This window comes from Panthera leo, chromosome B2 (genome assembly GCF_018350215.1).
Source record: "Panthera leo isolate Ple1 chromosome B2, P.leo_Ple1_pat1.1, whole genome shotgun sequence".
Classification (NCBI taxonomy): Eukaryota; Metazoa; Chordata; class Mammalia; order Carnivora; family Felidae; genus Panthera; species Panthera leo.
Genome location: NC_056683.1, coordinates 143,515,577 through 143,528,862, shown reverse-complemented (window position 1 = coordinate 143,528,862; position 13,286 = coordinate 143,515,577). Strand labels below are relative to the sequence as shown.

Genomic DNA, 13,286 nt, shown 5'->3' with positions numbered 1-13,286 from the left:
AGCATTTGGGGCATTTTATTGTCTCCAATTAGCTAATTAATTGCTGTGGGCAGTTCTCCAAGAAGTACCCTTAAGCACTGTGCACTGTGTGCTGGGTCACAGGGACCCATCAAGGCTGGGCTTAGAGTGACCAGAGCGATATCCAGCCAGACACGGTCAATGGCCAAAGCTTTCCCACCCCTGTCCTAAGGGGTATAGAAGGAATTATTAAATTACTGCATGTATTTTCATAGTTAGAATTGGGATAAAGGAATAGTTAGGCATGGATATAATAACCAACATCAATAATGTCCGAAACAGGAATGTTTGAATAGAAAAATTACTATGTTCGGTATACATACTCACCATGTCTGCCATTAATCTATATCTTTATGAATGTTAAATAATAGATAAAATTCTCTTAAAGGTCTTTGGAAAAACTGTGGTGTTTTTTTTTTTTCTTGCAGAGTTTTTAACTTGTAGAATAAAATACAAGGATTTCTTTTAAAAAATATAACCGAAACATATTGGGAAGGGGCCGACTCTATGACTAAATTAATCCAGACCACAACCAGTGAGTTATGGAAGCACAGGGAATCAACTCTGTCCGCAGTGTCCAGCCAGCTACCCGTCTGTCCCATGATGAAGTTACTGCCTTGCCGGTGTGTGTTTCCACTAAGATGCTTTCAGATCCACGGGGAGCGGTCCCATCCATTTGTACAGTTCAAGGAGTAAGGAGACGTAGTTCAACAAGGAGAGAATTAGTCTAACCAAACAAGTGTGAATGTCACAGGTAGAGAAAATAAGATTCCCCCCCCCCCCCAAGCTTGACAAAAATTGTTTCCTAATGTTAACATAAAATATTTTCATCCCCACACTTATGCATCATGTCAATGGCTGTCATATTCGTGCCTACCTGTCCGCCGCATAACCCAAGGTGAAGGCTCCGGCCAGGAAGCCCAGGTTTAGGACGGCTTGTGTGAGGTCCAGCATCCAAGCATTGACACACACGAGGTCAAACTGGGAAGACAAAGGAGATGCACGGGAGTCACGTGACCACGCTTATCCTCAAGACATCTGGTCTTCTGTCTAGATCTGTGATCGTTAAACATTTTTGCCCAAACACTCCCTACATTTTTTAAACGTTTCACATGCATATTTTTATATTGATACTTAAGGGGTTTTTTTTGTTTTGTTTTTGTTTTTTGGTCAGTTTCAATAACGGGCAAAGATGTCCCCACTGTCTCCAACAGTCTAAATACTGAAGACACCGGACACCCACCATCACCCAGTAAAAACCAGTTCCTCAGTGGTCTCAATCTGAAGTCGATCTTTTTTTCTCTTTGAGTTCTTGTTTTCATTCCCACATACCTACACCCTCGTATTATAAGCAGAACATATTTTATTGTGTTTTGTGTCAGTGCGTATTGCATCAGCCGTGAGGTACACAGATACTTCTGTGTGTAAAAACTATATATATAAGTTGACATTTAATTACAAATTTTTCCCTGTGACAACGTCTCGAAATATTTTCATCCTTTCTGATGGGGTTATAATTACAGTTACTAGACTGCAACAGATGCAAATAGAAAATGTAGGAATCTTGAAAAAGAATTACTGCACAGGGGTAACATTTTGTTGGAAATGCGGCTCTCTGTTTCTAGAAGAATGTTAAGAAAGCCTGGGGTTTTCCAGCCAGTTCATGTCATCTGTGGAAGAACACTGTTTATTACTAGAGTCAGTTATGGCTAAACATCAATTCTGCTCCATTTTTCATTTTTATAAATACACATGCCAGGAAAACATATGTGTATAAATAAATTATTGAGAACTGAGAGAGTTTTGTTACAGCAATGTTACTCAATTCTTCTGTCTCCCTCTCAGCTACGTGCCAAGACTCACAGAGCAATCGATCATCAAAATTAGTTTTACTTGCCTATTAACCAACATGTCCTTTTCAGTCCTACGCTCTTGCTGCAAGGAAAGAAAAGGAGACCGCCACACTTACAAAAGTTGTTGAATCAGATCATTAGGCTCAGTTACTTTCTTTCCTCATGATCTTCTTCATACCAAAACCAATAGCCTAAACTGTCCCACTATTTCATTCCCCACAGTTTTTAAAATATGAAATTTATCGTCAGATTGGTTTCCATACAACACCCAGTGCACATCCCAACAGGTGCCCTCCTCAATGCCCATCAGCCACTTTCCTCTCCCTCCCACCCCCCATCAACCCTCAGTTTATTCTCACTTTTTAAGAGTCTCTTATGGTTTGCCCCCCTCCCTCTCTAACTTTTCCCCCCCCTTCCCCTCCCCCATGATCTTCTGTTAAGTTTCTCAGGATCCCCATAAGAGTGAAAACATAAGGTATCTGTCTTTCTCTGTATGACTTATTTCACTTAGCATCACACTCTCTGGTTCCATCCACGTGGCTACAAAAGGCCACATTTCATTCTTTCTCTGCCAAGTAGTATTCCATTGTATATATATAAACCACAACTTCTTTATCCATTTATCAGTCGATGGACATTTAGGCTCTTTCCATAATTTGGCTATTGTTGAGAGTGCTGCTATAAACATTGGTGGGAATGCAAACTGGTGCAGCCGCTCTGGAAAACAGTGTGGAGGTTCCTCAAAAAATTAAAAATTGATCTACCCTATGTCCCCACAGGTTTTAAAACATCAAGTCAGTGCATCATAGCGAGACGGGAGAGAGGCAGGGTTCCTTTAGCCAAGTGGGAGAAGGACCTTTAGGAAAAAGGACCCGCGTCCTCATCACATGCATACTCTCAGGCAGATCCGTTCTGGACCTGCATGAGCCGAGGCTGACAATGGAGTCCCTTCAACGTACCCAGACCCTCCACCCTGTGAACGAATGGCTTTGCATACCTCCAAATGGCTTGCCCACCCCAGCTTGAGGATCGCTCATAAATACACATTCATAAGCAAACTGTCACATTTATTTACGGAACCCAACTTCTTGTCTTGGTTCCACAGCTAATGACCTGTCACTTAACACAGCTGGGGAGAAAATGGGAGCATTGGTAGCTGGCCCATGTCACAGAGTTGCTGAGGAGATTTATGGAGATTAAAAAGTAAAAAGATTTCCATATATGCAGAGGATAGTAATTTTGGTAACTTGAAGTGAGTTTTATCATCCATTCAGGTACTAGTCTCTCAAGGCACGGCAGTTTGACTATAAGTAAACTTGCAGACGATTACAATTAACTGAAATAATTTCCCACTGGAGTTAACCATGCAGAGAATGCAGTTAGAGGACAGCAGCATGCAGAAGAATGAAAATGGACCACTTTCTTACACAACACACGGAAATAAATTCAAAATGGATGAAAGACCTAAACGTGATATTTGAAGCCCTAAAAATCCTAGAAGAGAGTACAGGCAGTAATTTCTCTGATGTTGGCTGCAGCAACATTTTTGTAGATAGGTCTCCTGGGGCAAGGGAAACAAAAGTAAAAATAAACTATTGGGACTTCACCAAAATAAAAATTTCTGCACAGTGAAGGAAACAATCAACAAAACTATAAGACAACCTACTGAACGGGAGAAGATATTTGCAAATCACATATCCGATAAAGGGCAGTATCCAAAATATATAAAGAACTGATACAGCTCAATACCCAAAAAACAAATAATCCAATTAAAAATTGGCAGAAGACATGAACAGACATTTCTCCAAGGAAGACACAACAGATGGCCAACAGACACACGAAAAGATGCTCAACATCAATCATCATCAGGGAAATGCAAATCAAAACTACAATGAGATATCACCTCACACTGGTCAGAAGGGCTAAAATCAAAACCACAAGAAACAAGTGTTGACGAGGATGTGGAGAAAAAGGAACCCTCTTACGCTTTTGATGGGAAAGCAAACTGGTGCGGCCACTGTGGAAAACAGTATGGAGGTTCCTCAACAAGTTAAAAATAGAACTACCCTATGATCCAGTAATCGCACTACTGGGTATCTACCTCCCAAATACAAAAACATAATTCAAAGGGATACACGCAACCCTATGTTTTGCAGCATCATTTACAACAGGTAAACAATGGAAGCAGTCCAAGTGTCCACATATAGATGAATGGATGAGGAAGATGTAGTGTATATATACAATGGAATATTATTCAGCCACAAAAAAGGAAATATTTTCATGGGCAACAACATGGATGGAGCTAGAGTGTATAATGCTAAGTGAAATCAGTCAATCAGAGAAAGACGAATACTACATGATTTCACGCATGTGGAATTTAGGAAACAGGACAGAGAGAGAGAGAGAGAGGGAGAGAGAGAAACCAAGAAGCAGACTCTTACCTACAGAGGACAGTCACCTGATGGTACCAGAGGAGAGGTGGGTGGGGCAATGAGTGAAGTAAGGGACGGGGATTAAGGAGTGCACGAGTCATGATGAGCACTGAGAGATGCATGGAATTGTTCAATCATTATACTGTACACCTGAAACTAATATAACACTGTATATTAACGACGCGGGAATTAAAATAAAAACTTAAGGGGCCCCTGGGTGGCTCAGTCGGTTAAGTGTCCAACTCCCGCTCAGGTCATGATCTCCCGGTCTGTGAGTTCGAGCCCACAAGGGGCTCTGCGGACAACCTGAAGCCCCGCTTCGGATCCTCCCCCTCTGCCCCTCCTCTGCTCGGTGTGTGCATGTGTGCACACGGTGTCTCTCAAAAATAAAAGGAACATTTTAAACAATCTGTTTAATTAAAAAATAAAAATAAAAACAAAGAAAAGAATGCAAAAAGGAAAAAAGCATATCAAACAGGCAACTTAGCTGCCAGAGAAAACACTGTGCTTCAGGAAAAGTAGCAACCAACGTCAGATATAAGTTCCCCGAGAGTGGAAGTCACCTCCTCCAGCTGTGCTGCAGGTACCGGGATTAGATGGGGGCGCAGGCAAGCTCTGCACAGATGACACGGCAAGGCCCAGCAAGAGCTATCCTTCCAACGAATTCGTGCAGCTGCTTTTGAATTGCACAAACTAAAATGCTCCCCAAATATTCTTTAAATCCACGAAAGATTCTCCAATAGAAAACTGATGATCTTTTTCACCCTCCCGTAAGAGAAACTATCAAAAAGTGTTTTTTCATATTTCGTATTAAAATATTTTTCCTTAGGGGCTCCTGGGTGGCTCAGTCGGTTAAGCGGCCGACTTCGGCTCAGGTCATGATCTCGCGGTCCGTGAGTTCAAGCCCCGCGTCGGGCTCTGTGCTGACAGCTCGGAGCCTGGAGCCTGTTTCAGATTCTGTGTCTCCCTCTCTCTGACCCTCCCCCGTTCATGCTCTGTCTCTCTCTGTCTCAAAAATAAATAAACGTTAAAAAAAATTAAAAAAAAATATTTTTCCTTAAAATTTTTTTTTAATGTTTATTTTTTTTTTTTGAGAGAGACAGAGAGAGAGGGAAACAGAATCTGAAGGAGGCTCCAGGCTCTGAGCTGTCAGCACAGAGCCCCATGTGGGGCTCAAACCCACAAACCGTGAGATCATGACCTGAGCCAAAATCGGAGGCTTAACCGACTGAGTCACCCAAGCACCCCAAAACAAATGTTCTTCATACTTTAATTGAAAATAAATGTCTACGTGGTTAAAGTTCTGTGATGACATTTTCTAAAGGACTGTGATGCATCTGGGCTACGTGTTGCCTGCTCTTTGTGCTTTATTCTGCATCCCAGGGGCTGGAGGTGTGAAAACTTCATTTTCCCAGAATACCTTGCCAGCAAGGCTCCGAGTTCTGGTCCCGCCAGTGGGGGAAGGGGGAGGTAAGTGCAAGATCAGAAGGCTGGAAGCAGGTAGTGGGGCTTCTGCTTCTGGATATGGCAGCAGCTCCAGCTCGAACCGTGGCAGTGACAACAGTGGTTGGTGGCTGAAGTCAGCCAGCATTTCTAACCATGCCCTGTCCACGTCGGGGCAAAAGGGCACTGGGCCCACGGGCACTGTGAGCACTGTAATGCCCCACACAGGGCAAGGGATCTGCAGGCGCTATCCTTCCTGATCTCTCCCGTCTGTGCTTTTCTAGCCCTTCCAAAGCAACTCGAATCCAAATCCTTTTACTAAATCCCTTCCTGCTTGAGATACCTCACCTGGTTTCTGCTTTTATGATGGGAGCCTGCTATCTTTCAAAAGTACAAAATAAATTAAATCATGTACCTGTTAGGAAATGCACACAAGCACACATACACTTGTGTTTCCGGTACGGGGACCAACACAGCAGGGACACGCACGTTTTGACCCTAACTCATACATTCAGGAGGCAGCCTGCCTCCTGCCTCCTGGGCCCGGCGCTTGCTAATCAGGTCTTAGCTCACACTGCCTGCTACCACAACAGCTCTGGGTCTGTGATATGTTTTCATGTTTAAAGAGAGGTCAGCAGGCACGGAAGCTGATGAGCTTCGCAGGCCACGGACTTTTTCCTAAAATAAAGTACTGAAAGTTTGTTGTAGTTCCCAGACAGACCTAAAACCTACCTCTTGTCAAATGTACCCAAGTCTGAATCAAAGACACACGTGTTTATGTCTTTCTTCCAAGGCAATTTATCAAGAGCAAATGAGACATTTCTTTTTTTTTATTTTTTGAGTCTACACAAAGACATTTAAAATTATTTTTAAATACTCATAAATCCATGTGTACCCATTCTGTTAGTTACTAATCTTCAAAATCACCTTTACACAAAGAGAATTTACTCCCCTTGGACTCAAATAACTATTCATGTAATGTTGAAAGAATCACATTGCTTCATTTCACAGAAAGCACAACTCCAGCTTTATTAGATACTTTTGAAGGGCTTCTAGACCTAGGGATGTTTCTTAGCATTTCCTCGTTGTTACAATCCAAATAGACATTCTGTTAACTTCAGCTACAATGATAAAATGCTGGGACGAGTTACCATTCAATACCTGTTACAGTTTTGATTTCTAAGTCCCCTTTAAGACTAGAGCAACAGAATATCTCCACTATACAAAGGTCAAAGGCAACAAATTAGGTACAAATAATGCAGGTATGCAAAAGACTTAGAAAGTCAGAGGGGGCCTGCCTGCTCCTTAAGCACAGAGAGTGGATCTGGATGGCCAGCTGCTGGCTTTTCTGCAGATGTCTCTAGAACAAACTGTCATGTAAGAGGGTCAAGGTTAGAGGCCATCACAGCATCTGACTTCAGTCACGTCCGTGAGGAAGAGTCCTCATTAGCTCTTTGTACTGTTGTGGGAGAAAGGGAAGTCTCTGATGTCAAGTGACCAGACATATGTGCCTGTGTTTCGATTTTCTGTTCTTTCTTTCTTTCTTTCTTTCTTTCTTTCTTTCTTTCTTTCTTTCTCTTTCTCTCTTTCTTTCTTTACTGTTTGCGTTTTCTAAGGATGAGTGCTAAATTGAGCCATTCCTAATCAACTTTTTGTTCAAAATCGGTGGCCACTAAACTCTTCATCAGTGTTAACAAAAACATCAAACGTACCTTTGATTTGACATCAGGTATGGGGTGCCCCTGGCTAAAGGTAGCCCTGGCCAATTACATGTCGACCTCCACGGGCGGGTGCCATTTCTTTTTTTCTTTTTCATTCTTGAGAGAGAATATTTTATTCTTGAGAGAGACAGAGCATGAGTGAGGGAGGGGCAGAGAGAGAGGGAGACAAAGAATCTGAAGCAGGCTCCAGGCTCCGAGCCTGACGCAGGACTCAAACCCACGTACCATGAGATCGTGACCTGAGCCGAAGTCAGGTGCTTAACCCACTGAGCCACCCAGGCACCCGGGCGGTTTCCGTTTCTAATCAACACCAAGCCACCCTAACAGAGCCTAAGAATGATTAAAAACTATTGTAATCGTAAAGAGAAAAATGTGGGTTGGGCCTCCATGAGGGTGGAGGATACCATAAGTAATTCTAGTCATAATGAACATTTCTTTCACGTGATCTGCTGGCCTACATGGGCCTCTTAACATGAAACAATGAAAGCTTTTCTGGTAGGTACGAACCATCACAATGAACTAACTGCAGCTGCAAGAAACCCAGGCAGCTTCCAGGGGCGTGCTCAGCCTGCCTCTGTGAGGAGCTTAGTACCTAGGTTGGAGAGTCAAGGTCAACGTAGGTGAAGCAGCTGTGGAACAACTGAGATCAGGGCTGAGAGTGATGGGCCACGAGGCAGGAGGGCCTCAGCGGAGGAAATGGCAGGTGGGCCCAGAGCAGTCAGTTACAGAAGAAGGTGGGATGTAACAGATCCTTCGGCAATGAGCTGGGCTTAGCAGGAAAAATGGGAGAGAGGAAGGGTACTGGAGCAGAGTGATGGCCAGCCCAGGGCAGGGGCCATGAATGCCGGTGAGGTTCAGCTCTGCCTGCAGCATGTGGGGGTGCCGAGCTCAGATCCTAAGCTGGGAACCACCTGCTTCTGTCCCACCCAACAGGGCCCAGGGCGGGCCCAGGACGTGGGACAGTGAGTTTCTTTCTCAGGGAACCAGAGACATCAGGGGAATTCAGGACAGAGGGAGGAGGAAGTTCTAGAGGACAGAGGGAGAAGCAGCAAGGTCGCAAATGGAAAGGCCCAGATGTCCTGGCCCCAGGACAGAACACGATTCTGGGGAGATGAGAGCAAGACCAGGAGACGGAGGGGAACCTGCGATCTGCCACGGGTCTGGCATGAGGAGGCACCAAATTTGATTAACAGGCTAATATAAGCTGTCACCTAAGCTGTCCTCCAAGGTTAATAACAGCCGCGCTTTAAGGTACGGCTAAGCATGTTGCCCTCGAGATAGAATGAGCAGGTGTTCTTTCAGTACATGGCTTTTCGTCTGGGCTTGTGAAGTAAAGAAAAAATACAAAACCGAATTTACCTCAATGGTAATAATGCCTGGTTGTCGCGACTCACCCTCTAATCTTAGGAGCTCAAACCGTTCTGCTTCTTTGTGGAGAAGACAGGCTGTTACTTATCTTAAAATGTTGATGATTTCTTTAAACGACTGAATGTCCACAGACAGGAGGAGGATGAGAGGCTCTGGGTGTGTGTGTGCACATCTAAGGGCAGAGGAACCGCGGGGCTGGGGTCAGCCAGCCTGGTGTCTGGTCTACCATTGCTAGGTGTGTGGCCTTTACATCTTCAACCCTCTGTGTCCCCATCTATAAAACGAGGCTAAGGACAGGACTAATGATACCAACGAAATAAACTATGTAAAGTACTTCCCCCAATGCTTGAGACATCTTAAATGTCTGATAAATGCTACCTCTTGCATTAGGATTAGTGATACAATGATAATGATAATAATCCATAGCATTACTAGTGGTCTTAAAATGTGCTTTTCCACACTGGCTGCCCATTAGAATTACTGGGGACAACTGAAAAAAAAAATGTCTAAGGCCCCTCCAGACCAATCCAGTCAAAATCTAGTCTAGTGAGCCGCTGAGGTCGAAACCCACCGGTTCTCAGCTCTGTAAACACCTTCTGGGGGACAGTGGACTTTTGCCACTTTTGCCACTACTTCTGCATATTGTACCGGATTGAATAGGGCCCCTCCCCAGTTTTTCCCCATCTGGAGCTTCAGAATGTGACCTTATTTGGAAGTGGGGTCTTTGCAGATGTAATTAGTTGGAATGACGTCATACTGGATCAGAGCGGGGCCCTAATCCAATGACGGGTGTCCTTATATGGAGAGAAAACAGAGACACAGACGCACGCAGGGGGAACAGCATGGGAAGGCGTAGGCAGACACTGCTCAGGATGGCCAAGCAGACCTGTGTATTCACTTGCCAGGGCCGCCATGGCAGAGTAGCTCAGACGGGGGCTTAAATGGCAGAAACTTATTTTCTCGCCAATCTGGAGGCTGAAAGCGTAAGACCACGGTGTCCACAGGGCTGGTGAGGCGGCTCCTTGACTTGTAGACGGCCACCTTCTCCCCGTACCTTTGCGCCGGCCTCCTCTGTATGTCTGTGTCCTGACCGCCTCTTCTAATAAGGTCACCCGCCATTTGGATTAGAGCCCACCCTGATCGCTTCATTTCAGCTTGCTTTGCCCTTAAAGATTCTGTCTCCAAATACAGTCACAGTCTGAGGCACATATGAATTCAGTGGGGGCGGGGGGTGATGGTGGCTGTATCTCAGCCCGGAACATCTGACGTCAGATTTCAGACTTTTGGCCTCCAGAATCACGAGAGAAGAATTTTTGCTGTTTCATATAACCCACTTCGTAGTAATGTGTTATGCCCGCCCTGGGAAACTAATACACGTATCAATCAGGATATTTTCAAAGTTTTTGTATAAAATGAAGGATTAAAAAAAAAAAAAAAAAGACAGCTCTTCCTTCCTGGTCCTAGCTCCTTGGGATGCATGGGTGAGCTGCATAATGGATCCAGATCCGCACAGCTCCGTTTCCCTCGGTGGCCCATCTCGCTGGTGTAGGGCCCCGGAGAAAGCGTGGATCCTTCTCTCACTGGGGGGGCCAGCCACCACTGCTGCCTGGGGCTCAGTGTGGAGGCCTTCTGTGTGCAGGTGGCCAAACGTGCTGGCTCCCCAGGCAGAGAGGGCTTGACATCTCAGACAGGAGAAGGAATGGAGGCCTCTTGGTTCGGACTGACCGATGGGAGGTGGGAGACGGGAAGAGGGAGGAGGGAGGCGGGAGGAGGGAGGAGGGAGGAGGGAGGAGGGAGGGGTCCCACCCTGCCGTGGCTGCTCTGAGATGTGGGTGGTCCACGCGGCCTCAGGGGAAACACTGAAGGCCGAGCACAGTGTTTGCTGCGGAGCTGTGGCCGGCCTGGGGCTCCATTCCCTTGGATTTGCCCTCCCCCCTTCGCTTCCCCCCTTCACTCCTCCCTAGCTGGGGCTGCGGCTCCTGATGGAGAGTCAGTATGCAAGCTCTTGTCCCAGGCTCTGTTATTTAGGGAACCCAGGTAGAGGAATGCTTCACAAGCAGCTCATGATCCTTTCAACAAGCACTACTCTGTTTCAAATTCACGACTCTGTGTGGAGGGGTCTGTTCAGAATGAAACATCCTAATAGGCGAGTTGTGAGTTCGGTGCAAATAGTGCCACGCTCCTATTTTCCACGAGTTAAGCACCCTTAGCTGCCACCTTGATTGAGTACACTTGCATCCAGAAGGAAAGATCCATCCAAAGTCTCATCCAGGCGCAGCTATTTTAGACTTCACTCTCTGGACTCTCGCGCCTTGCCTGAGGGAGCCAATTCCAACCAGGTTCAGGAGAATATCCTCAGAGCCAGGCTTACCAGCAGGTCCTGTGGCCACACACCTGGTATTACCAGATGCGCCCCTTTCTAGAAAGGGTGGGACATGATTGAAGAACTGAGCCTCCAGCCTGGCTCCAACTATCCGGGTAAGAGCACCTTCAACACCGGGAGGAAGAATGGTCAGAAAGGAACACGTATCTGACCTGCTAGACCCACGGAATAGAAGAGCCCCTTGGCAGAATCACAGAAAAGTGCCTCGGACTCCACATGCAGGACACAGGCCAGGCTGACTTCTGGGGACTCACCCCCCACGTGCTGTGAACAGGTATGGGAACTGTCAGTCAAGGAGCTCTGTCCTCCCTCACCAAAGCCACCACATGGCCCGAGGCGGGTTGAGCTGAGGATTAAATGATGAAATCAACATTTACTTGCTCGACACTCTGCAGACACTCGATAGATGCTTGTTCACCGACTGGTCCGGTCAGTTATTCCAAGAAAATGGTAGAAGGAGCTCAATACTGGTACAAGACTGTTTAAACAAAATGGCTCATGGCTGAAGCTCAGTGGTACAGAACCAAGTCCCGTGACTTCTTAACCAAGTGAGATTATGCATCTACAATCTCAGATACTTCAGTAGGTCACCTGAAAATGAATGTTCTGGGAAGATGAACAAAATCACTGCACCTTGGTAAATCATTCTTTTTCTAGTATTAAGTGACCTAACACAGTGGTTCTCAAAGTGTTTGGACCAGCAGCAGCAGCAGCATCTGGGAGCTTCTGAGAAACACAGGTTCTTGGGGTCTACCATAGACCCGCTGAATCAGAAACTCTGGGGTGGGGCCCAGAAACCCGCGTCGGACCCAGTCCTGCAGGGGATTTGGCCACACAGTCAAGCTTCAGAAACACGGACTGTGACATCCTGTTTACGTTAGTAAGTTTGCAACTTGGACGCTCTGATGCGTACAACTGGCCGCCTTCAGGGAAGCCAAGCTATCACCACGGGCTTCTTGAGAGAATGCGGGGGCCCTGTATCAGTTTTGTGTAGGGCCTCGGTCCTCAACTGCTATGTGACAAATTACCACAGACCTAGGAGCTTCGGTCAACACCCGCTCATTGTCCCACAGCTCTGGAGGTCAGGAGTCTGGACAGGCCTGGGGGTGGGGTGGGGGGGGAAGTTCTGAGTGGTTGTGTGGTAGGTGATCTTGTTTTCATACGTTTTTGTGTAATTTCTTAATTTTCTCTCCATTGAGTATGTATTGTTTTTATGTATTTTATTAGAAAAACATAAAATTAGGGGCACCTGGGTGGCTCAGCCTGTTAAGCATCCGACTCTTGATTTCAGTTCAGGTCATAACCCTGGGGTCATGGCATGGAGTCCTGCGTTGGGCTCTGTGCTATCCGTCTGCCCCTCTCCCGGCTCATTCATGCATGCCCTCTCTCTCTCTCTCTCTCTCTCTCTCTCTCAAGAAAAAGAAAAAGAAAAGAAAACCATAAAACTACATCCACCTCCGAAAAATTGTATACTGAATATAAAGCCATATATTAGAAGGTTGGGGAAAGACTTTGGCTGAGGGAATAATGTAACCATGGCAAGGGGAAGGGTGGAGAAGGGGCCTCCAGAGTTGGGAGCAACTATCTATCAAAGGCCGGTATGGGGTCGAGTGGGGAGCTCTTCCTGACAATTATGTTTGAGATAATTCAGAAGGGAATTAGAGATGAGTGAGGGTTGGGTGGGGAGAATGTCTTCTTAAAAGTCTTTCAAGAGGGGCACCTGGCTGGCTCAGTAGGTCGAGCACGTGACTCTTGTTCTGAGTCGTGAGTTCAAGCCCTAGGGTGGGCACGGAGACTACCTAAGGGAAAAAAAAGTTTCTCAATAATATTTAGTTTCACTTGAAATGTAAGCAATAATTAAAGATGCAAAAACACAGATCAAGAATCTCTCTCAAAGTAGAGCTAAAGCCCTAATGCTTAAGGCAAGTCCCCACTCTTACCTCTGGCAAATCCAGTTCTGGGAAATGAGTTTTCATGGCAGAATGCAGCTCTCGCTCACTGCCGTTCCTGGCTGGTCTGTAGCCTAACGCTCAGGCAGAACTGGGGTTTTGTACACAGACCCTGTGAT

General features: G+C 45.8%; 1 protein-coding gene across 1 annotated transcript in view; it reads right to left on the bottom strand.

Moving 5' to 3' along the window:
• SLC22A3 (solute carrier family 22 member 3) overlaps nucleotides 1–13,286 on the bottom strand; it is a 93,126-nt gene that overhangs the window by 48,990 nt on the left and 30,850 nt on the right. Inside the window, exon 2 of the mRNA XM_042940229.1 lies at nucleotides 896–999. Within this exon, the coding sequence (XP_042796163.1) occupies nucleotides 896–999 (104 nt within the window). The remainder of the gene's footprint in view (nucleotides 1–895; nucleotides 1,000–13,286) is intronic.